The sequence below is a fragment of the Protopterus annectens genome, chromosome 12.part0 (assembly GCF_019279795.1).
Source record: "Protopterus annectens isolate FY-2018-M chromosome 12.part0, PAN1.0, whole genome shotgun sequence".
In the NCBI taxonomy this organism is placed as follows: domain Eukaryota; kingdom Metazoa; phylum Chordata; order Ceratodontiformes; family Protopteridae; genus Protopterus; species Protopterus annectens.
Window position 1 is genome coordinate 908,001,724 of NC_056746.1, and position 24,012 is coordinate 908,025,735.

Genomic DNA, 24,012 nt, shown 5'->3' on the forward strand with positions numbered 1-24,012 from the left:
TGCCCTCCTACCGTTCTCCACACAGTATAAAGTCATGGGGAGCAAAGTAAAGATTAAGTACTTGGATCATCAGAGAATGCAGTGTTGACATAACATGTCTGACCAGGGTCTAGTCCACACCCGCTGTGCTTCATGTACTACAATGCACCTGTGCTTTGCATACCAATCAAGTTACAAACACCTATACACAGCTGGCAACTTTATCATCCTCAGTTTTTAAACAAACATGCTGTAATAAAATGCTTATCTTTATGAAAAAGAAACAAGTTAACACCCTCTCTTGGAAATCATCACAGTAGTACTATCCAAATCAAAGATTCACGTGTTTTTAACTACTTAACCTCAAATTGAGGAGTCACTGTTGGAGTGGACTTTACTATCCATTTTCCATTCAAGCACATCAGACATTTCTCAACAATTACATAGCAGAAACAAAGTACTGAATACTCACAGATTTTTGTTTCCTTCAGTCTACACCATAAGAGGTATAAAAGCTGCATAGCAGAGAAAATGTTGAACAGAATCTGGTCCCTACTAAAATGCTGTTAAAAGGCAATCATGTTTCACTTTAAAAGAAAAGTTCACTAGCTACAATAATCTACCAGTAAAATATTAAAATCTTTAACATATGTACAAACGACATAATTACTTTAAGTGCAAAGCATAAATGACCAGATTCACATCTCACCCAAAAACAGAGACCAGGAATTACTATCACAAACAAACAAAGAAAGTATATTAGCACCTACTTGAAGCGTATTATTCAAAACTACTATAAATACTATTAAGAAGCTAAACACTAACAGAAAGCAAAGGGAATCATTTTAAAAGGCAACTACTATTATCTGACACAGTCAAAGAAAGTAAGTAATTTCAGAACTCTAACTGACCTTGAGCAGTATCCTACCTTCACCTAGAATGATGCCTCAATACAGGGATAAGATGATCAGCTTTAATAATTGGCTTAAATTCTGGTGTCATTCAAAGGGGATCCAATGTCTGTCTGCCTGGGATGACATGCTGGACAAGCCACGCTGCTTCGCAAGGGATGGCTTGCACCTGTCACCCCTGGGCTTCCGGATATTGGCAAAGGCTCTTGCCACCCCCATAGTGCCTTTTTTAGGCAAGTCTCAAATTCTAAACCTACCACCCTAGAACACAAAAAGGAAAAAAACTAAGGGTAATGCTGCTCAATGCCAGAAGTCTCAATCTCAAGATGCACGCACTCGAGGCCCTTCTCAGTATGGAGAACATCGATGTCTGTGCTGTGACAGAAACCTGGTTCAAGGCTCCTGAGAGCACCCCAGCACTATCAGGTTTCACCTCATATCATGCGTTCCGGCCCCAAAATCCGGACAACACCAAAAAGGGGGGGTGTCCATATTCATAAAGGACACCCACACCTCAAGGTTGGTGGCAACGCAAGATGCATCGGAGACCATCCAGGTGCAATTAACCATAGGCAAGACTGCTCTGCAATTTGCAGCATGTTACAGGCCACCCTCTCAAACACAGGAACCTCACATGGCCTTCCTGAAAACACTGGAGGGGATAAATGTATCTCCAAACACCATCATATTAGGTGACTTCAACTACCCTAATATAGACTGGGAACACTACTCAAGCCCAAACTCTCTAGCCCAAAGGTTCCTGGAGTTCATAAACTCAAATGCCATGGAACAACTAGTCACCATCCCCACAAGAGGAGAAAACATACTTGATCTCATCATCACAAACATGGGATCACAATGTTCAACACCAGAAGTATACCCCTCACTGGTGAGATCAGATCATAAACTAATCTCGCTGGAGGTACTCATCCTGCCTCCACCTGAAATAAAAGAGACCACAGTGAAAAACTTCTCAAAAGCCGACTTCACACTTCTAAAAACTAGTGTGGTCTCCTTTAAGGCCCCTGAGCCAGTGGTAAACATTACTCAAACCGCTGAATCACTTACAAATGCCTTCCACCAGCACCTACAGAACTGCATGGATCAGGCAATCCCAAACAAAACTAAGATTCTTTGTACCAAAGGCAAGCGTCCAGTCTGGTGGACCCCAGCCATAAACAAGCTCTACAACAAAAGGAGGAAGCTACTACAAGATAGAGCAAAATCCTTGAAAGGTAAGACACCCTTGATCACTATAAGTAAAAAACTAAGAGCTCTCATAAAATCATCCAAGGCTAACTTTGAGAGAAAAATCGCCAAGGACACAAAAGACAATCATAAGGCCTTCTTTAGCTATGTTAGAAACCTAGGAGGAAACTCCCAGATATGCTCAGAATTAGTCCAAAATGATGTGAAGATTACTGAACCTACACACATTGCCAACATACTGGCTGACAGGTTCAGTGCAAACTTCTCCCCCCCCCTCCCCCCCAAAAGGAGAGATATCTATACCAGAGGACTGTAGCTCCCCAAACATCTCCAACGCCCAAGTGAGAACGGCTCTCTCCAAGGCAAAAAACACAGCATCCATGGGACCGGATGGTGTCCCCGGCTGTGTGCTCCACAAACTCAATGAGGAATTAAACCCGCAGTTAGGACAGCTGTTTAATCTTAGCATCACCTCAGGATACGTACCTAAGGAGTGGCGCACTGCGACTGTGGTCCCACTTCACAAGGGCGGTGCCTCCACCGACCCTGGAAATTACCGTCCCATTAGCTTGACAAGCCTTATCTGCAAAGCCATGGAGAAGATCATAATGGAACTCATAAATAAAGACATAGGGAACTTGCAGACTTTGGATCCAACCCAGTTTGGCTTTGTCAAAGGCAGATCATGCCTTTTAAACTTGGTTGACTTTTTGAAACAGTCACCAAGGCCATTGATGAGGGAAAGGCAGTCCATACAGCCTACCTCGACCTGGCAAAGGCCTTCGACACAATACCCCACTCAGGTATTATCGAAAAACTCATCAGCTTGAATGTAAACCCATACATCACAAGATGGGTTGCAAACTGGCTAAGTGACAGAACCCACAGGGTCAGAGTTGCTGGAGCCATGTCAGACTCAAAGCCTGTCACAAGTGGTGTCCCACAGGGCTCAGTCCTGGATCCACTCTTGTTTGGCATCTACTTTTCTGAAGTACAAGCAAACACAGGAGGGTTATGGCTGACAAAGTTTGCAGATGACTGCAAACTGGGCGCCATAGTCGAAAACACTTCTGACACAGATATCCTTCAGAAGGGCCTCACAGAAACAGATAACTGGTGCCAGAGCCATGGCCTAAAGTTAAACGCCAAGAAATGCATAGTCATACCCTTCGGGAAAAACAAGGTTACCCCTAGCTACCATATAGGTGGCAATCCACTGAGCACAGAAAAAGACATCAGGGACCAGGGGACCATCGTCCACCTGTACTCATCACTCATTAGATCTAGGATTGAGTACAATGCCCCATTCGGAATGTATCTGACCAGACACCTGCAGCAGCTGGAAAGGCCCCAAAAGTTCCTCACCAAGAAGATAAAGGGTCTCAAAAATATGTCTTATGCTGCCCGACTGAAAGAACTCCAGCTCTATTCAGTCTCATACCGCTTGCTCAGAGGTGACCTGTGCCTGACATACAAGGCCATGTCAAACCCAGATTTGATGAATATGCTTCACCTCAAAAAATCTAGATCCCTCAGAACCACAAGGGCGGGAGACTTAAACCTTGACACGGTTATTAATAGGACGTGCTGGAGGGACAGATTCATCACCCAGAGACTCCCTATGCTGTGGAACAAAATCCCGGTAAATGTGAGGCAGAGCACCTCGCTGGCCCTGTTCAAGAGGAATCTTGACCAATGGATGGGAGATCGCAGATATACCCCAGGGATTACTTCAGTGTCACTGCTTGACAGAGGCACAGCAAAATAATAGGCATAGTTTTTATTCAAACTAAAGGGGTGGCGAAAGCCACATATCTATGGGCTAGGCTTATAAATGCCCTTGGGCAGATAGCCTAGTATGAACCTATGAACTATAAATGGAGAGTGGCAAGTTACAATATGCCTGTAACGAGACTAGTGTACTATAGTTATGCACAGCCTACTGAACAGCAAAGAAATACCACAAGGTCCTCACGAGAGAGAGAGAGAGAGAGAGAGAGACAGACGGAGATGAAATGCAAAAACAAGGCATCTGCTGTCTACAGCACTGTGCACCATCATGCTCGGTACGCATATGCTGTAACGTGATGCTACACAAAGTCCCTCACAAGTGTCTTGATGCCACATACAACCTCCTGCAGGCAGATGCAGATGCATCTTAAAGTGTATGGCGGCCCCACCAAATCAATAACTACAGAGTACAGCAGCAGCATGCGTTATCAGGTACAATATGCTCATTAAAAGTCATACAACTGAGGGGGGGGGGGACAGTGCTACTGCGACTCCTAACTTCTGGCAGTACAAAGATCTGTGGACCCAGAGCACTTCCAAACCCCTGAAGAACGTAAGACATTAAAGGCTCGTTAATAATAGGTCGATTCTGGGAGCATGGCAGTCCAGCTCCTTCTTTTGATCATCTGGATATTATTTATTTACTTAATTAAATGTGTTTACCAATATACAACACTGATCAATGACCAACAACATGTTCAGCCCAGTTATTTTCTCTCTACATAAACTGCACAAGCATGAAATACATCAAAAACAGGACTAAGGCAGTTAGCTTTTAAACCCAAGTAAATTGCACTGCAAAATAAAATGTATACCACTTGTATGAACTGCAGCACCTCTCTCACCAACAGACAGAGGCAGCTAAAGATTCCGAATCAGAACATACAGAGTTCCGAGTATATACACATTTCACCTGTGAGCATACTTGAAAGAGTGAAAATGGCACACATTTCTTAATGTAACTAGAGGACATTTGAGAAGATTCTTTCATCAAAATGCTGAACAGAGCTACCTCCTGACCTATGGAAAAACACCAGTGGTTCATGCTTTACATAAGCAAATACATCAAAAGCACAACAAGGTTAAGACCATGCAAAACTGAATCGGAGGCAAGCGGAAAGGTTCAGATTTAGACTGAAGTAATACAAATTAAAAGCTAGATCTAAAACCTACAATCTGCAGAAAGATTTTTTTCCCATTTTCTGTAACAATGTCAAGTGCTTTACTACACACACACACAATCAGGTCACAAGGCAAACTAACAGAAAGTGACAACACTACTCCCACTGAACTGTGTTCAGCATGCAACACTGCCCCTTTAAAGAAGCTACCTCATCTTGCTGATAATGCAGATGTGAATAAAGAAAAATGGACAAATCTTGGCAAATTCTGGTACCTCAATGACTTTAAATGGGGGTCTCACAAAATAGCCATTTCACCATGAGCTGATCACATTGAATCTACCACATTCCTTAGCTACTTGGCCATGCTCTACCAAGTCTTAATATCCATGCTGATGAAGCCCTTATCCGCAAAAATAAATTGTTGCACAATAACAAATATATTAAGAAGCATGGCCAGAATGTACTTGGTAGGAGAGTCCTTACAAAACTCCCAATTATTGCCATCTTCACAACAAATACTCAAAAGACTGTACTTCATAAAAGGAAGGATGCCAGATCAAAAGCCAATTCAACAAAACCATTTTTCAAATTTCTGTTTATACTTGCATGGAATGAAAAAATAATTGCTCACATCTCCTGCCATAAAATGCCCTGATGTTATGGAATTCAACTTCACAGCTGGGGCTAGACTTACTACTTAGTTTTAGGCAATGAACAGGAGTTTGCATCCCACATGGTCATTTACTGTAGTCTTTACAACAATGTTTCTGATTGTTTTGTATATCTTTAGTGAACGTCTTTTTCAACTGCTCCATGATGGTGGTCTTCAACTAAGTGGAACTGCAAGTGTCAAATGCACTTTTAAGCCAGCCTTCCGGTGGGGTCTATATTAGAACACTGAATATTTAAAAGTGTGATCACTGAAGGTCAGCCTTTAGTGATCAAACTGTTAAACATCGAATGTTCAGAAAAAAAATAAAAATAACAAAAAATAAATAAAAAGTGTAGGCAGGGGGCAAGCCCCCCTGCACCCTCACTACTTAAATATACTAACTCCGAGACCACACTACATTGAAGTAAACAGAGACTTCTGTTTACTTGTTAGATGTTCTGCAGTTTCGCTATTCTTGTGTCGACAATGTCAGATTCGACATTGTCGGCTTTCGAGAATGTAATAATAGACCCTTCTGGTGTACAGAGTTAAGGCCACGACTACAGCTCAGGGTACCAGAGTTCAATAAGCAGCACAGGCATCTGAAGTTACTAGCAGAGAAGATGGGAGTACATACTCTGGGGAGTCTCTGTGGTGGTGCTCTGATGGAGGGTGGAGTTCAGAAAGAGCACTCCAGGCTTTTGGGGTTTTTTTTGGGGGGGGGGGGCACAGAAGACATTATCACTTTATATTACAAATGGGGCAAAGCAAATGCTTGAGCCATTCCCACAGCTCACTAGTCTAATGCTGATGTCAACATGGAGGGGTGGGACTTACGGTTATCAAAACCCAACCCAAACCCTTCTAGGTAGAGCAACACATCTAAGATGTAAAAATGCAGCAAAGCCACACAGACTCTAGGATGGGGGCAGTAGCAGCAGCAATAGAAATGTGAACTGGAATACAGTCACATGAGAGAATGGAAAGGAAAGTACATGCAGGGGGTAACAGCAATTATACAATGACTGGCCATCAACATTCCAAAATGAGCACGCTGACTGGTCAGCCCAACCAGCAAGCCTGTTGCAAACCGAGCATATACCAACAGAAAAAAGTCCCGTCACCCGAACTTTCTTCTATGAATGTATGCTACGGAAGCTCTATTATTTTTTATATAATCTTACAAAACCAGAGACTTCAAGCACATGAGAGAGACGTGACAAAGAAAAATACAAGGATAATCAGACACCTTATGCAAAACAACAGAAACGTATCCTTATTTTTTTTTCTGTTGGGTCATCCATTCTCTCCTGTACATTTGAAGTCTCCGTATTTCCACTTGTTTTTAAATTAAAAAAAAACAACAGAGATTTCCCTTTCTCCGTTGCTTTCTTTACACAGCATAGATGTACTGTGCAAGTATGGGAACGCAGGTCCCATATGCATGCGCAGTATATCAAGAAAGTCTGGAGAAAAATACAAAGGAGCATCACGCCGCTGTTAAATAAGGGCATTATTTAAGAAAAGTAGGTAACTTTTTTCTTAAATAAATAATATCATTGCATAATAACAATACCCCACAGCTGGGCATGGGTAATGCCGGACTTACTCACAGTTGGCTTTGTGGGTTATTGCTATAAGGCAGATGGAATTCCTGCAACATACAGGAAGAAACACTTTTAGAAGAAAAAAACGAATTTCCCTTTTGATACATGATTACTTCCGTCCAGAGCAGAGACTGTCGTTCTGAGAATTTTGACGGTGTAACACCTCAAAGGATAGATGCAGCTCAAACAGTCAGCATTACGACTATATTAAATAAAAAAAAACTAATTTGTATAAAAGTACTTCAAGGAAGCCTCACAGAAATGCACTAAATCCAAGTTGAAGAATACAAAGTGCATGTGCCTCATGGGATGCAGATGGGTGGTGTGTCGGAGAATTGAAAAGACTTCCTGAAGAGGTAAGCAAAGTCAAAAACAGTGAAATAATTCAAGAATTTGAGGGACAGGCAAGAGGCCACTGTTATGAGAGCTTTAAGGGGTAGAGATGAGAAATAACTAGAACGTGTAACTTTTACAATACATAATGGACAAATTAGGCAAGTTGCACTGTTAATGTAGGTGGATTCTACTGTATGTACCTGTGTCTGTGCTCCAACTGATACCTGTCACAAGCTGTGTGACACATGGGCACACCGCAGCCCTTTCTTAACACCATGACAATATGGCATTAACAAGCACTTATCTTGATCTTCTACCGATTAATAACCAAGAGAAAGTTGTTACTTGTACTTTACAAAATTAAGAACACAGATGGCACACAGCCTGAATTAAAAATATTTATTAAGTATTTTCATCCTAAATGAAAACAATTTATAAATAAAGAATGGCAAAGTATTGTTTAGTAGCCAATATAAAGCTTCAAGAACCACACTATTCACTAAATCACTGCCATTCTTAGACAAAGTCTGCAGAGTGTGGTATAACAGTCACAAACGTAGCTACAAAAACAGCAACAGTGACATGCAAAACTGTGTTTCTGTTGCCTTCATTAGGTCAATCGTCGAGTACAATGCCTCCTTTGATGTACATATATCCTGACACACACGCAGCTGCAACACCCATAAAGATATCTTACTAAAAGGGACAAAAGGTGTAAATAACATGTCCTAAACAGTCCGACTCAAAGCCCAATCACTATACTCAGCATCATACATACTGTTAAGAGGTAACCTGTGTCTGGCATACAGGACATCCTCCAACCCAATATTAATGGGATTTACTGCACATCAGCAAGTCAAATGGCATCAGAAATTATCAGTCTAGGGAATTTACACTTCAACATCAGCAGAGCATGGGTATACCTCATAGAGAATACCACTGCTATGGAATAGACTCCCTATCTACATAGAGCAAAGTTTACCCCTGTCTATATTCAAGTGCAGCTTGGAGCCATGGATGGGAAACAGAAAACTGATGTCAGGACTGCCCCCCTGTACTATCAATAGAGGCAGGTCCTGAATGCACGGGTCCCTTCAAATTATTTATGGTATGATCCCAGTTATTCTCATTAGGAGTAATACACAATTATCAACCATGATATGGGTAAGGCATATCTGCAACCAAATGGGATAGGTTAATTCTAGCACAAAATTGACTAAACTTAAAATGGCCCACAAAGGCAGTTAGCCTATTACTAGCCTATGAACCTATGCAGAGAGGCTTGGGCACCTCCAGAACTTGACACATATTAAGCTTATCCAAGTGAAGTACTGAGACAATGAACTGTTAGAAACAAAGTATCTTACCATCTGGGGTAGCTCTGAACATGGAGGACTGTGTCACTGACTTGTTTAAATATCAGGGAACTTAGAGAGGCACAAAAAAATAAAAAAATGTAAAAAAAAAAAATCAAAAAGGCTGCAGACCAGATTTTTTTTAAATTATGCAGGAGTTAAACAGCAAACAGAAAGAGTAAAGTCCAGCCTTAAAGCAAATAATCTGTAAAACAAAAGATTAAAATTATAAATGCTAAATGAATGGAAGGAAAAACACTTCCGGGAATTGCCACAACAGTGTCTGAAACAATGGCACGCTAAGGACAGAATCAAACACTGACAGCACCGCGAGGCCAAGATGATGCCATTCCACATTTTGAACAGGGGCGCACTAGCAACAATCATGCAGAGCCCACACACAACACAAAACTGCAACAACCTAGTCAATAAGCACAATATCTTTTCATGCACTACAAAAAAGAAAAAAAGGGTACATGGACTCTGCAGATTTGTACACAAGACAACAGCTTCCAACAAGCCTCTCACTATCAAATAGTTTTTTTAAAGATATATCCTTGTACAAACGTTCAGAATGCAAACTACAATTGTCTGTTTTGGCATCATTCATGTCAAACACAGGAACTAGACTACATGAAAGAAACCTAAAAATCAGGCAGGATACAGAAGACCTTAAGAGAAAACAGAATTGACAAAGAAAGGAGACAAAAAGTTTAAATGAAACCAGATGTGTCAGTGCCACAATGAACTACCACTAATAACTGCACAATCCTTTGTACACAAGACAACAGCTTCCAACAAGCCTCTCACTATCAAATAGTTTTTTTAAAGATACACCCTTGTACAAACGTTCAGAATGCAAACTACAGTTGTCTGTTTTGGCATCATTCATGTCAAACACAGGAACTAGACTACATGAAAGAAACCTAAAAATCAGGCAGGATACAGAAGACCTTAAGAGAAAACAGAATTGACAAAGAAAGGAGACAAAAAGTTTAAATGAAACCAGATGTGTCAGTGCCACAATGAACTACCACTAATAACTGCACAATCCACCTACAGGAATAGGGCAGCTGTAAGAGGACAACTTTATAAAAATCCAGACCATAAACTACCTGGTTGAAGTTGAAAAAGGGCAACCGATTCAATGCCTTTCGACAACATTTGCAAAAGTCAGTAATTAGGTTTACAGCTAAGACAAGGGATGGGAATGGATTTTATGTTGAAGGATAGAGTTAAGTTTAAAATGAGAGGTTATTTTACCCAACAAGAGGCAAATAATATAGTGTGAGAAAATATGATTTAGGTTGCGTTGTTTTGCTAAATTTGTTTTTTAACAAACTGCTTTTTTCGTAACAGACTCAAAGTTAGGTATGATTTTAAACAAAACCTAAAATTGTTTCAAAACACATATACGGACACAAGAATTAAAATTGCTTTATACACAAGAATTAAAATTGCTTTATACAGGATTTCATCTCTTTCAAATTCCTAGAGAAAATGATTTAGGTTGCGTTGTTTTGCTAAATTTGTTTTTTTTTTTTTTTAACAAACTGCTTTTTTCTTAACAGACTCAAAGTTAGGTATGATTTTAAACAAAACCTAAAATTATTTCAATAAACATATACGGGCACAAGAATTAAAATTGCTTTATACAGGATTTCATCTCTTTCAAATTCCTAGAGAAAAAATACTTTTTACAAAATGTAATTTCTTTTAACTTGCCTGTTCAACACAGTAGTAATGTCGGGACAAAAAGACAATCCCAGTTGTGTTTTAAATGAATTTGCGAGACCCAGAAAAACTGTGCATGCCCAGTGACTCTGGGTTCAGCTCTATACATACCATTTGCTTGCTAGGACTGACATGTGACAAAGCATAGTCATATGACTAACAAGGCATGTAGCAAGAATGTTAGCAATGTGGCCTGTTAAAAATGCCCTTCCTTATGTACAGGATGCTTCCCGCAAAACAATGTGCAATACACTCTTTACATTTTCACCACTCACAATACCATTTTACTTTTTAACATGAGCAGCAGCAGAATCCTGAATAAAAAGGCTGCTGAAGCAACTTGCTAAAGGAAAATTGTGGTATAACTCATGTTTTATATTCTCTATACTCAAGTTGGAACAGCCCAACAAAACATTTAAAATTGAAATATTCTGATACTCTGTCATATTAAGTATTTTATATCTGTACTGTGCTCTCTGAATGCAAAGCAAAGTTCCAGGGCTGCAAGACAAACCTGCCTCTCTAGGAAACATTTGCCAGGACAGCCAACACCTGTTACTGTGCTCTGTTGACCTACATAAAAATAAAAACGTAAGATGTGTCCTGGTGCATGAATGTCATTTGTTCAGAAATGAACAGGCCGAGAATGTTTACATTGCTGCTTAAAAACATGACAACGTCTGCCTTTAATTTCTCCTTAAAAAATAAAACTAGTCTACGTGTCTCTCTAACAATACTTAATTTAACAAGTTTAAATATTTATTGATAACAGATTAGAACAACTTGCATTAGAAGTAAATGTACTGGAGAACTAAAGCCATCATGGCATGGGAGGGTGCACTAAAGCGTATTTACATTTCACAGCTCATGCAATCAAAAACTTACTAGGAAAAAAAAACAAAAGTTGAAAAGCATGGGTTTTGCCTTCCCACCACAGTAACCAAAGTAAACTGAAGCCTTTCAAGAATGCTCTGTAGACCTTGTGAGCTTCTCTCTGTTGATGGCAATTCTATTTAGCAAGCTAATGTGTTTGAACAAAGCAATTAAATAGTTTAAAGTTTAGTTACACGGCATAGTTTACTTACTAACATTAAATATGTAATCTACTTAAGTCCAAACACCTGAAGTCTTGGCTGTTTATCTAAACAGCCTAAATGTAGCAGAGCAAAGAAATAAGGCTTTAAACTGCTAAAGAGATATTTCATATGATACAGATAAAAGATTTGATTTGCTCTGTCATCAACTGCCTACAGTTACACCTTGAGCAAGTTTCTTAGCCAAAGAGTACTTTAGGGAAATGGGAAATTTGGGCTAAGTTCCTTAACAGTCGCCTGAGCTGCATGCCTATTAACTATCTAGACCTGTGTACATCACATCACCACACCATTTCAACCCTTGCTCCACTGCAACACTATTACAGAACTATAGAAACAAACCTAAAAGGGATTGTATCACTTGGCACAGTAAATGCTCCAATTTATTAGAAATACAACAAGAACATTAAAACAGAAACCTCTATGCTAAATCACTGCCAACCTATGTCCATAACCTATGCATTACATTCAAAACAAAGGCATACAAAACGGCTGACATCCAGATATGCAAAACATACTGTTCTACAATCACAGTTTACAGAAAAGCATGGCAGGACTCTTATGTTCTCCCGAATGACAAGTGACAAGCCCATGCTACCCATCAGCCCAACCACCACACTGACAGGGCACAAAGAACTGCCTGGCTAGCTGTGGAATACAAAGTATGTCACAACTTCTCTGCTTATCATACTGCATCAGTAGCTACATGTTACTTGGAAAGACATATTCTTAACTAACAATCATAACCAAAACTATCTTTATGAATGGGAAACACATAATTTACCAAACAGACTCTTCTAATCTGCAAACAAAACAACAACAGAGAGAAGCTCAAAAAACCCAGTAATATGACCATACAACAGCTGCACTTCAAGTTAACAGTGTGTGATCATCAATTCTCAAAATAAACTGAATAGGCTTCCTTTCCATTTAAAGTTCACAAGTGTTTACTTTCAGTCAATATATTCAATCTCCCAGTCATTAATAACTTTCTTGCAAGCCCAAAATGTCCACTCTATTTTGCAAGGATCCATTATACCACTTCTGACACCTACCAAAACACGTTTTACACTGTACTGTACTAAACACTACCAGCTCCATAAAAACACAAATATTGTTATAGTTATGAAGTCACTATTAAACAACAATCACAGAAACCAACTCAGGAATAACATAACCTACCAGTAAATCAAATGCAAAAGTGATTTACAAGGAGTACACCCAGCACCCTGCATAGGTCTGTGCCATCACAAAGAGAAACAAGAAAAGCTCTACACTCTAAGTAAAGAAGGGGTACAAAGTATTCATTACCACACCTGACCGGCCTCAGGTGGGATTTGGAACCATTTTGGGTACATTAGAACCCAAACAGAAACAGCAGAACCCTTACATTGGGGTCTTAAGACAGCATTAGACTCCAGTGTAGTCAAATTCTGCAAAGAAAAGCAAAATGGAGAGATTGCAGAAGCATAACACAACAAAATACTAAAACTTCAGCAACTAAGTCTATTGATGTACATTCTAGACAGATCAGCACCTAGAACATCAAACTCGTCCTACATTCTGCCTCTTTCAGAGCCATTTAAGCAGTTTCACTTCAGAATATACCATGCACACTACAGAATATACCATACACACTACATGAAATAATATTTACCCCTTATTTTGCTATGCTCAACCTTATTCACAAATCAGACAAAAGCTGTTACCAGCGCAGTACAATGGCAGCAAAACAAAAGTAGTAGATGGGACACAGACATGTGTCTTTAACTGATCAAGATCAGTCATCCCAAAACATTTAAAGGTGCTGTTTTTAACTGAAAGTTGGTATGGAAATGCACCATCCATTTCATTAAAACGCATTACCAAATTTACATAATTTATAATACGTAACACAATCTGTCTTTCACTCGTGTGAAAAGTTTCTCCCTGGGTTATCCTCTTTAAATGAGTTCCGTCCCATAGAACTTCCTCAAAGAATAAAATGAAATAAGTAAGTGCTAAATGCAATAATATAAATAAAACCCAAACATAACTACCTGCTAGCATTCTATGCCACCAGACTTCTAAACACTGTCAGCTCTTTAAATAGAAAAAGAGACACTGAACAAACGACATAACATAAAAGGACAGTTTGCAACTTAATGCATCTAGGTGGAAATGGTGAAGAACAGTTCCTCCTTAGTAACACAACACAGGTAGTTTCTTTAATGCTGTCAGCAACAAAACCAGAAGTATTCACTCACATCCTTAGCTCAGTATGGGAAAAAAAAAATAAAAAAAACAGATGTCCTCTCCAGACAGAAAAGGAAGTTCCCACATAGCAGACAAAAATGTCCTAGTAGTGCTTTTCTGCCATTTTCGGGAATTTACAGCAGTGTAGTTTCTGTAAGTTTTCAAAAAAAATGATTCCCATACACCTCAACAATGTAACAAAGTAAAGGACACCAATATAAACTGTTAGCCAGTTAAAAAAATGAGATGTCATTACTGGAAACAGGGCACATACAAATAGTTCCTCTTCTTCTGGCAAAGCACTGTTGAAACATCTGTACAGCATGTCATGATTGAAGCAGGAAACATAATGCAAACATGACACGGTACAGCATCAAAACGTGACCATTACTTCAGGATAAGAAAGTTCCACATCTCATTCCAGTGACTCAATAATCAAACAGCTTCCCACAACAACTTCTGGTTAATACACAGTTGAGCATACTGCATAGTAATTTATCGTAATTATAACTTCTGTTGAGCCCAAGCCTTGGAAGAATGCAACAAAATTGTCCTTAGATAGTTACACCACAACTGCATAACAGCACGTAGTCACAAATAAACAAATCTGTCTTATCTATTTTTATTTCAAATCAGAATGCTGTCAAGCCAGGCTCTACGCAGCAATGAGATGAACGGCGCCTTAGCAGGTTGCCACCTGCAATGAAAACCCCTAGCTGTGCTGCAGACTTGTCTCAGGATGCACCTCACAACAGAGACATAGTAGCATCTAAAACAGCCTACCACCACTGTTTTCTTCTTTGCTGGTACAGCAAAAAAGCAAATCATCAGGATTTAGAAATTCTATACACCGAGTGATAAAGACAAACTTCTCTCCGTATCTCGCACTACACAGACACACAAAATGAGAGGTTGTGGGGACGGGGTGCAGCATTTAGCACTGCTGTCACAAGAAGCAAACCCCTGTACATATCAGTATCTCAGTCAACAGTCCTGCTGACTAACTCGGAAAAAGCTGAAAACAGCAGAAACTCTTCCTGGGACCCGGAAGTGCAGAATTGACAGTTCACTTGATACTGTGCACAAATATATGGCAAATAATACGTGAATAGAAACTAAAAGTGCGAGCTAATGAGCCCACCTCAGGCACCGTTCTCCGCTAACATAAAATACGCTGTCAAAGCAGCGTACCCCGGCCATCCATCTCCCTTCCAGTTAAAGACAAGAATCATTCTCTGACTGTAGGCAACTTAGACAGGAGTTGTGCCCCCTCCGCTCCCTTTATCGCTGTCACAGGACCACCAAAAGGGAGGGACACCCAAAACTCATGTCTGCTGTGCAGTGTCAGCCTACACACTACCAATTTTCAGAGTAATAATCAGAATGAAAACGTATGCTCCATACTTACCGATTCCTGGAGCAACGTAGATGAAGTAGAGGAATGAAGAGGAGAGCGAGAAAAGGAACAACAAAGCGATCATGGAGCGTTTAGGAAACAGCCGCAGCAACCGGCGCCGCAGCATCTTTAAGGATGCGATGTACCGTTAAACACAAATCAAACGGTTACAGCACGGCCCTGTCACTTGTGACACTCAGCGAAGGTAGGCTGATGCCAGTCCGATCGGTCCAGTAGCAGATCCAGCCGCGTATGGACGACCCGAGGAGCTGCTGCGATTACAGTAGGGTGGTGGAACAGGGTCCCGCAACGGCTCCGGGCCTAACGTAGATCGTTGTAAGAACCGGAAGTCCTGACAGACGACAGTGGGGAAAGGAAACAGAACAAGCAAGAGACAGTGATAAGAAGCAGCGGCAGCGGTTATGCTTCTTCTGTTCTTACAATGGAACAGAATGCTACGGACACAGTGTCATCAACTTGCCGCCTGACAGCCACGTGCCCCACCCACCTCCGCACTCCTTCTGGGGGACGGGCCCTGACTGCGTCCGGGAATACACATCAAATAGCCCCACCCAGATGTGTAGGACCACTGACGTCTTCCTCCTCATTCAAACTCAATGCTTATTTGCATATTACGGGGATGTTTCCTGGATGGTGTTACAACCATGCCTCGACTTTCAGGCAACTCGTAAGGGATTTAACGCGTTGAGGTCGCTCGTTACATTACATATGTAGCTCTTTCGAGTTAAACTGTTTATTTTTCCGTACTTCATTGTTTTCCCAGACTTGTCTACAGTGAAAGTAGCATTGCCTGTGTTGTTAGCCAATGCAGCTCTAGCAAATGTCATTATTTATTTCACTGAGCTTTTAAGGTGGGATCCCGATTCCCAGATGGAAATCTAACAATTTGTGTACACAGCTAGGTGCTGCGGCTGAGTGAAGGTTTGAAATATCACTTCAAACGCAGAAAAGCGAGTCTTGCATATCTTTCATATTTTCAAACTCACTGTTCGCTGTATAAAACTGATTATGTGTGCACATGAATTACTTAAAGTTTGCTTTATAAATTTTATAATTCATAAATTATTAATTATAGGTTAAGAAAGTTTAGAATTATTTGTTAATTGGGTAGAACGCGATCCAAGTGAACATTTTTTAAGTTCAGTCCAGAGTTACAAAAATAAACTCGGAGTCACCTCTCATCTCAACTGTCCCTGATCACCAATTTTCTCTTGTCCCTCGGAATCCGTCCAAAAACTTTCGGAGAAAAGATGATGAATTTACACTTGATAAATAAGTGTAAAATCGTTTACTTCAGAAAATGTATATTAATTCACATTATTTTATTCTGTCAATATTTCAAATTAATAGTACTAATATTTGAAAAGTGTCCCGGATTATTTCTGTATTTGTCCCTGAGCTCTCAACCAGTCAGGGACACATTTCAATAGAATCAGAGACAAATCCAGAGCAAAATCAGGGACACTTCTAAAATATTAGTGTTGTTAACTTGAGACATTGACAAAAATCAGAACGTATTAATTAATATATATTTTCTGAAGTAAAAGAAGTCTATAACTCCATTTATTGTCATTATTTGTTAAATGTAATTCACCACCTTTCTGCCAAACGTCACTAGTTTTGGGAGGGATTAAGAGTGACAGAGCTAAAACTCGAGCCAAAATCAGGGACAGTTGAGAGGTATGCGATTGCTTGACAGCTACTAAAAACCACGATAACTGTTTAGTTTGTTGACAAAAACTGAGAAGAGCAGAAACTTGTGCTGGCTTTGCAGGTCGCATGATATGATGCCCAAGTATATGGCAAAGAGTATGGAAATACAAACTAAAAGACCGAGCTAATGTGCCCACCCCACGCAGAGTTCTCAGGTGACATACAAAGACACACTGTCAAAACAGCGTACCCTACCCGTTCGGTTTGAAATATACCCCACGACTTCCTTTACTCAAATGTTTGAGATGTGATGGGACAGAGAGGGGTAATGGGGAACATGTTTTTTTTTTTGGGGGGGGGTGAGGAGCTGGAAGGATTTTAAAACTAAGAAATAACAGACAAAATTTGCAGAGGCCAGAATAGGGTTACCACCTGTCCCACTTTGCGAGGGACAGTCCCTCTTTGGGCGGTTGTGTCCTGACCAAAAATATTAAAAATGGCAAATATCCTAAGATTGTAAGACATAATTATGTCCCATATTTTATGTAATAGTTGCATAAAATTGTTATTTCTGTATCTAAAATACCTACATGTTACCAGAAACAGGATAAGCAACTAAACTGTTACAAGAATAAGCTTTTATTTAGGCAAAAAAGTAAAGTACTATCCTTTGTACTGACCGTGGGTTTGTGTCGGCCTGTAAAATCTGATGTGTGTCCTGAAAATGTCCCACTATGGCCACTTGAAAAGGTGGCAACCCTAGGCCAGAAAGCAATCAATAACACCCCTACAAAAAAAAAAACACTCCAACGCATCATCGTATTATTGAAAGTTTAATGCCTTCCTTTTAATGCTATGTCTTCTTCGTCAAAAGGAAGTATAACCAAGTCCTTGTACGAACCCTCAAGTTGTTCGTGCAAACAGATCTGCAACATATTACATGTCTTTCTCTTTCACTGTTGTAGATAGTATTCTGCATAGAAGGGATGTCCTGCCCTGGGCAGCCCCACCCTCCGCCAGGCTGCAAAAGCCTAAAAAAGATTTTGTATGCATAGTAGTCACATTTATGCTCCTTCCACAGAACATAAAAGAGACGTACAGATGCAACTACCCAGAGTTTCTTTGCCGCCGGTTTGAAAGCCGTTTTGCCAGATGGCCTGAACACATTGTTGCCATACCTCTCAACTCTACAGGTTTTCGCAAAATGTCCAGATTTTTCTCTCATATTTTTGGTCTTTTCTTCATAAAATTTTGGTTTTCTAGCAAATCATTGCCGTGTTATTGAGAACTGAAATCAGAAAATAATGATAGACATTTGAATTTCAGACTTCATTCTCTTCAAAAAAAATGCATGCTAATATAAAACGTTATTCTATCAACTTTCTAAGTTTCTAAGAGCAATATTTAAAAATTGTCCCTATTTTTGGGCTTCTGTCCCCCCATTATTTACGGCTTTGTCCATATTTCTTGCTCTAAAAGGTTGAGAGGTATGCTTGTTGCTGTATTGAATATTTAGCAACACCAGAGAAGTGTCCTGTTTTTTTTTTTATCTTTTCATGGTCTTGTGTTTTATTTTACTACCTAGGGTTCGTGTCTTCCAGGAGGGGAAAATGACAGTGTGAGAGGTAGACTTCCCATGAGGATAGTCAGGAACAGTGTTTTTTTGTTTGGGTGCTTCTCACGACTATACCTGTTGTAGTATATGTAAGGCATTTGTATTATTGGCCTGATGACAGAAGAGTACAGAGGGGTTATAACCTACAGAACAAAAGAGGTTATAAACCCCCTGTGCTCTTCCCTCATCAGGCCAATAATAGAATACAATACTCCCATTCGCATGTACCTAAACAGTCACCTGCAGCAACTGGAGAGACCTCAAAGGTTCCTCACAAAGAAAATTCAGAGTCTTCAGCACATGTCTTACATGGACAGATTGAAATCACTGTCCCTATACTCTGTATCATACAAATTATTTAGAGGCGACCCGTGCCTTACATACAGAGCAACCTTTGATCCTGCCTTAATGGAAATGCTGCATATTCGTAAGTCAAATGGTGCACGATTCACTCATTCTAGGGACCTTAACCTGGCAGGTGACATGAACAGGACTTGCTGGAGAAACAGATATGTCTCCCAGAGGTTGCCTCTCCTCTGGAATAAACTTCCAATACAGGTTAAACAGAGCCCCTATATAAACTTCAGAAACAGGTTAAACAGAGACCCTCATTAACCCTTTTTACCAGGGGTTTCACCTGTGTCCCTCCTGGATAGGGACAGTCGGTGCTGATTTAGATCTGCTTATAACATAGACCATAGCTGTAGACCCTTAAGGGAACAAGGGTTGAACTTGGCTAGGCTTGTAAGGGCCCTAGGACCATTAGCCTAATAACCTCCTATGAAACTATAAGACACTCAGAAGCTGTTTGTCTTCCCTGACCATTTATCTGGAGAACCAATGGCTTAAACAGTTAGCCCAGGGCACCATGTTAGAATCTTTTAACCCCGAGATGCTCCCGCTAAGTAAAAAGAAGGCCAAGAAGTCTCAGCCAGATTCTTTAGCTATCTACCCTCCACTGGGCGTCCCTCTAGAAGTTGGTAATATCTCTCTGGGTTTTTGGCATCTACTTCAGATTCCTCTGCTGTGACCCTACCAGAGGCCGGTATGGATCTGTCTTTTTGCATGTCCTCTGAGAGTTTGCAGGCATCTGCTCTGTATGTCGAGGGGGAACCGTGGTTGATTATCTCAGAGGGTCTTAGAGGGATTCCACAGATATTGATCAGGGAGGAAGTTCGGTTTCTCTTTACAAATCTCGCAAAGGGTCGGAACTTCCTGTATTTGTTAGGGCTGATGTCCCCTTCTAAGAAAAGACAAAAAATGAAGCACATTTTGGTCCTTCCTAGGGATCCTCAACGGGAATGTTAAGATTTTACTCAAGGCTTGTTTTCTGCCTTAATGGCCCTAAAGCCTCCTCTAGGGGTTTCAGCACCCTCTCCTCCTTGGTCATGTACCCCTTCTATATGGCTTAGGTAACCAGATTCCTCAGATGAGGATTTGGTGTCTGGTGAGGGGTCTTTGTCCTATTCTTCACAGATTCCTTCACCTTTGGCTTATGGCTCTGATGAAGAGGAGTCTGTTATCCCTGAGTCTCCTTTTGAGGAATTGTTCTTTGGGAACACAATTGTTAGGATGATTGAATTCTTTAAGTGAGATTCTTCTCAAGTATCTGATATTCAGAGGAGATACTGTTTGTTGCTTCAGGTGTATACTCCTAAAGCATCAGCAGTTCCTGCTGTGTTGGCTGCCATGTTAGATACTTTCATTGCTGCTTCCAGGTCTCCTGATTCTCAGCCTCCTGCTCCTAAGAAACCTATTAGGTTCTGTAAGGTTCCAAAGGATTGTCAATTTTTATTTAAAATGTCCTTCTGCTGATCCTGCTGGGGTGTCAGTCTCTTCTGACAAACATTCTAAACATTTGCCTTCTTCAAATTTTTGCCTTCTGATAAAGATAATAGGACAATGGAGAGGACTGGTAAGAAAGTTTACACTGCTTCTACTTTGGCCTTTAGGGCTATTAATTACCAGAACCACATGACCAAGTATGCTCTGGCCTTGATTGCTCAGGCTTGTCAGGTTATCTCTGACCTCCCTGATTCTGAAAACAAATTCTCTGCCTCAACATTTTTAGGTTCTGCTTCTCAAGTGGCTTGCACTCTATTAAGTGTAGCTATGATGCTGCTGACACCTCTTCTAGGGCTGCGACTTTTGAGTCCGTCATGAGGCATTATTCTTGCCTTCATCTCCAGTCTCTACCTGAAGACATTAAGGTCAAGTTATTGGATGCTTCTTTGGATAATACACATCTTTTTGGGACTGCTGCTGCTGCTGACTTGTATAAGCCTCTTCAAGAGAAAGGCAAAGTCTTGGAAGACATTAAACATATTTTTGTCTCTCCTACCCCTAAGTTCCAGAGGAATTATCCTTAGGTTTGCTTTTGTTCACAGGCAACCCTGTCAGACCTCTAAGGGCAGGAAGGGTTGGAGGCAGGCACTCTCTGCTAAAGCTCCTCAGATTTCTGCAGCCCATAACCCCAAATTATCTCCCCATGAACGAGGGTCCCCATCCAGTAGCCGTGGGTTGCTCTCTCCATTACTTCCTTGGCTCAGTACCTCGTGAATGTCTGCACAGTTCATTGACATCACCATGCAATTGGAAACTTTTTTCTGGGTTTTTTGTGATTCGTCCATAAGCTGCACTCAGTCAGGTCTGCTTCAGTGAAGCAAGGGATCTGATTGGCTGCAGCAGCCATGGAACTAAGTTCTCATTTTATTTTTTTAAACAGGGAAGTGATGAAGCAAGGACCTGACTAGTCCTTGCAAAGAATTTCCTGTATAAACTGCCTTTAAAAAAACATATGTGGCTAATAAGGATTACTTCTCTTGTTTTTAAGCAGAGGAGTTTTCCTTTTAGCTGGTGGGAGTGTGAGCAGGGTTTGGATCAGCGTGAAGATGGAGATGGATAATGGATCAACGGTGGATTTAAGCCTTAAGAGCAGTTGTGTTCATTGGTGAACACTACTTTCAACTGTCCTTTTAAGAGCAATTTCTAAAAGGTTTAGTTTTAAGTTTATTTTCTGAGTTGGGGGGGTAACCTGGGTGGTGATTGTATTATTTTTTTGTGCATATTTCTTGCACTAAGAGGTTTGGGGGGTGAGAGTTGTGGTTGTACCAGTTTATTTTGCTTTTGTATAGAGTTCTTGTGCTAAGAGGGTTGGGGAGGGTAAAGGCTGTGGTTGTACCAGTTTTTAACAGAGGACTGGAGAGAAAAGCTCCATATGGTTACACATTTGTGAAAGCAATATATAGGTAGTATCTATGCTGTATAATGAGGTAGAGAGAAAGGGGGATCGGGCTGATGAAAGGGAGGGGAGATGATGAGACACAGAGAGAAGAAAAGTACCTTACAGAGTTTTCTAGACCAGGGATCAGTGGGCAGTCTTGTGAGGTGATAACTAAGTGAATTGTTTTTAGGAGTATGGGGTAAGTGGTAAAGACTGGCTTATTTCAGCCTGGATTGGGACATGAGCTGTTGCATGGTAGATGTGGCACAAGTGGAGAGTTGGCAGCATATTGGATTGTGGATGCTAGGGAGGTGACGGTATTGAGGTTGTAAGTTCTGTTGAATTTCCACCTTTGTACAAGGGTATAATGTGTGATATTTTCCAGATGGTTGGGACATATTGTTCAGTAGTGGCTCTATTAAGTATTGAGATAGGGTAAGAAATGGCTTCGGCTGCTATTTTTTGAAATTCCACTGGTAGATCATCAGCTGCATTTGCAGTAGGTTTGAGTTTTTTAGGAGTTTTTCAATGGTCTTTGTGGAGATGGGCTGGAAGGAGAATGCTAAGCTATTATTGTCCTCATCTTGCAGTAGTTTTTCTTCATTCAGACTTATGGCAATGTTTAAAACTCCCTTGTTATGCCTATATTCTGTTTGGCTTGCTTAGAATTGATACCTTGATAGGCGAGGAGAGGGGTAGGGCAGCTAGAATGCTACAATGTTGCACAATGTTTAAATGTTTGCCTGGTAATTTTAGTCTGTTCCTCATCAAAAAATGTAGGTTCATGCAATGCATGTTCCTACAAAATATATTCTAGTTAAGAGCATTGTTTTAAATCCCTAATTATGCCTTTGTCTCATTTTTCTAGTTTACTTTATCTAGCATTATTTTGTTGTGACATGGGGGGGGGGTTCTGTGAGAATTCTGCAGAATGTACTGTTTTACTGCATGCTAATGCAAACCCTGCTATTTCAGTATCTTTAAGGTTCTCATAGCAGTGTTTGAAACTGTTTGTATGCATTTTCTCTGCAATTTCTGGCTTTGTCTACTGGAATTATTATGAGGTCGGGGTTAGGTGCTCGGAGAATATTGTAGAATGGTTGCCTGATTTTTGGTCTGTTCTCGCTCACAAAATGATTGCATAGCGCAATGCTGAGGGTTGAATCTACTAGCAAAAATAGACTTCATGTTCCATATCCTCCACATAATGCATGTTACCTTCCTTGGCTTTATGGTTTTGGCCACTGTTCATTTGCTAAGGGATGTTTGTGGGAATGTCTGTCTCCCAGTTTTTGGCACTTCTACATCTCTCACAAATGAGGTTTTCTAGCAAATCCATGATTTTACTCCTTTGTTCTAGCAATGATTTTGGTTCAACTGTGCTAAGAGATTGAGAGGTAGTGGGCAGATGTATGTAAATGTTGTACATGTCATGCAGTGCCTGTCACTGACACTGCATTCCTGAATTTTGGCTTGTTTGTAATAAAAGTAGAAAATGGTTCTTGGAAATGTCTTTTTTGTTCCATAACCTTTTTCTTGCCTCATTGTTTGGTGTGTTCCCCTTAAAACTTATGACTTTCCTCCTAGCCATTTGTTCTTTCAGACTTTAGTTGTCTGTTCCAGAGAGCTTGTAATAGTAATATTTTATGTCTTTTGGGGCCTTTTCACATGTTTGGGGGGATGAAAGGGAGAAAATTGTGTAGAAAAAGCTGAGGTTCACCTCTAGTGTTTGGTATTTAACTTAAAACTGTAACTTGGGCCTTATTTTTTTGCCTACTGGTTGGTCATTCATGAGTCATTGTGCCTGTGGTGTAATAGTGACATATGCCAATGGAAGTCGTTATGCAATATGTATTTTGTAATGCACTTTAATTGTGCTTATTGCCTACATTACAGTTTTTGCCTACTGGTTACTGTTACTCAGCAGTTCTTCGGCCAATGGTACAATACTGTGTACTGTATAGTTTGTGTTTATGAACAGTGTTCAGTATTAGATTGCTCATTCTTTTTTGTCTACAGTCATACTAACATGGCGTTTTGGAACCTAATCCATTTTTTCTGGTTTATATGCCTGCAC

At 40.4% G+C, this 24,012-nt stretch overlaps 1 protein-coding gene across 1 annotated transcript in view; it reads right to left on the reverse strand.

The window, feature by feature from the left end:
- Positions 1-15,951, reverse strand: part of B4GALT5 (beta-1,4-galactosyltransferase 5) — a 202,923-nt gene extending 186,972 nt beyond the window's left edge. The window contains exon 1 of the mRNA XM_044088972.1: positions 15,436-15,951. Within this exon, the coding sequence (XP_043944907.1) occupies positions 15,436-15,550 (115 nt within the window). The 5' untranslated portion in view covers positions 15,551-15,951. The remainder of the gene's footprint in view (positions 1-15,435) is intronic.
- Positions 15,952-24,012: the final 8,061 nt, after the last annotated feature.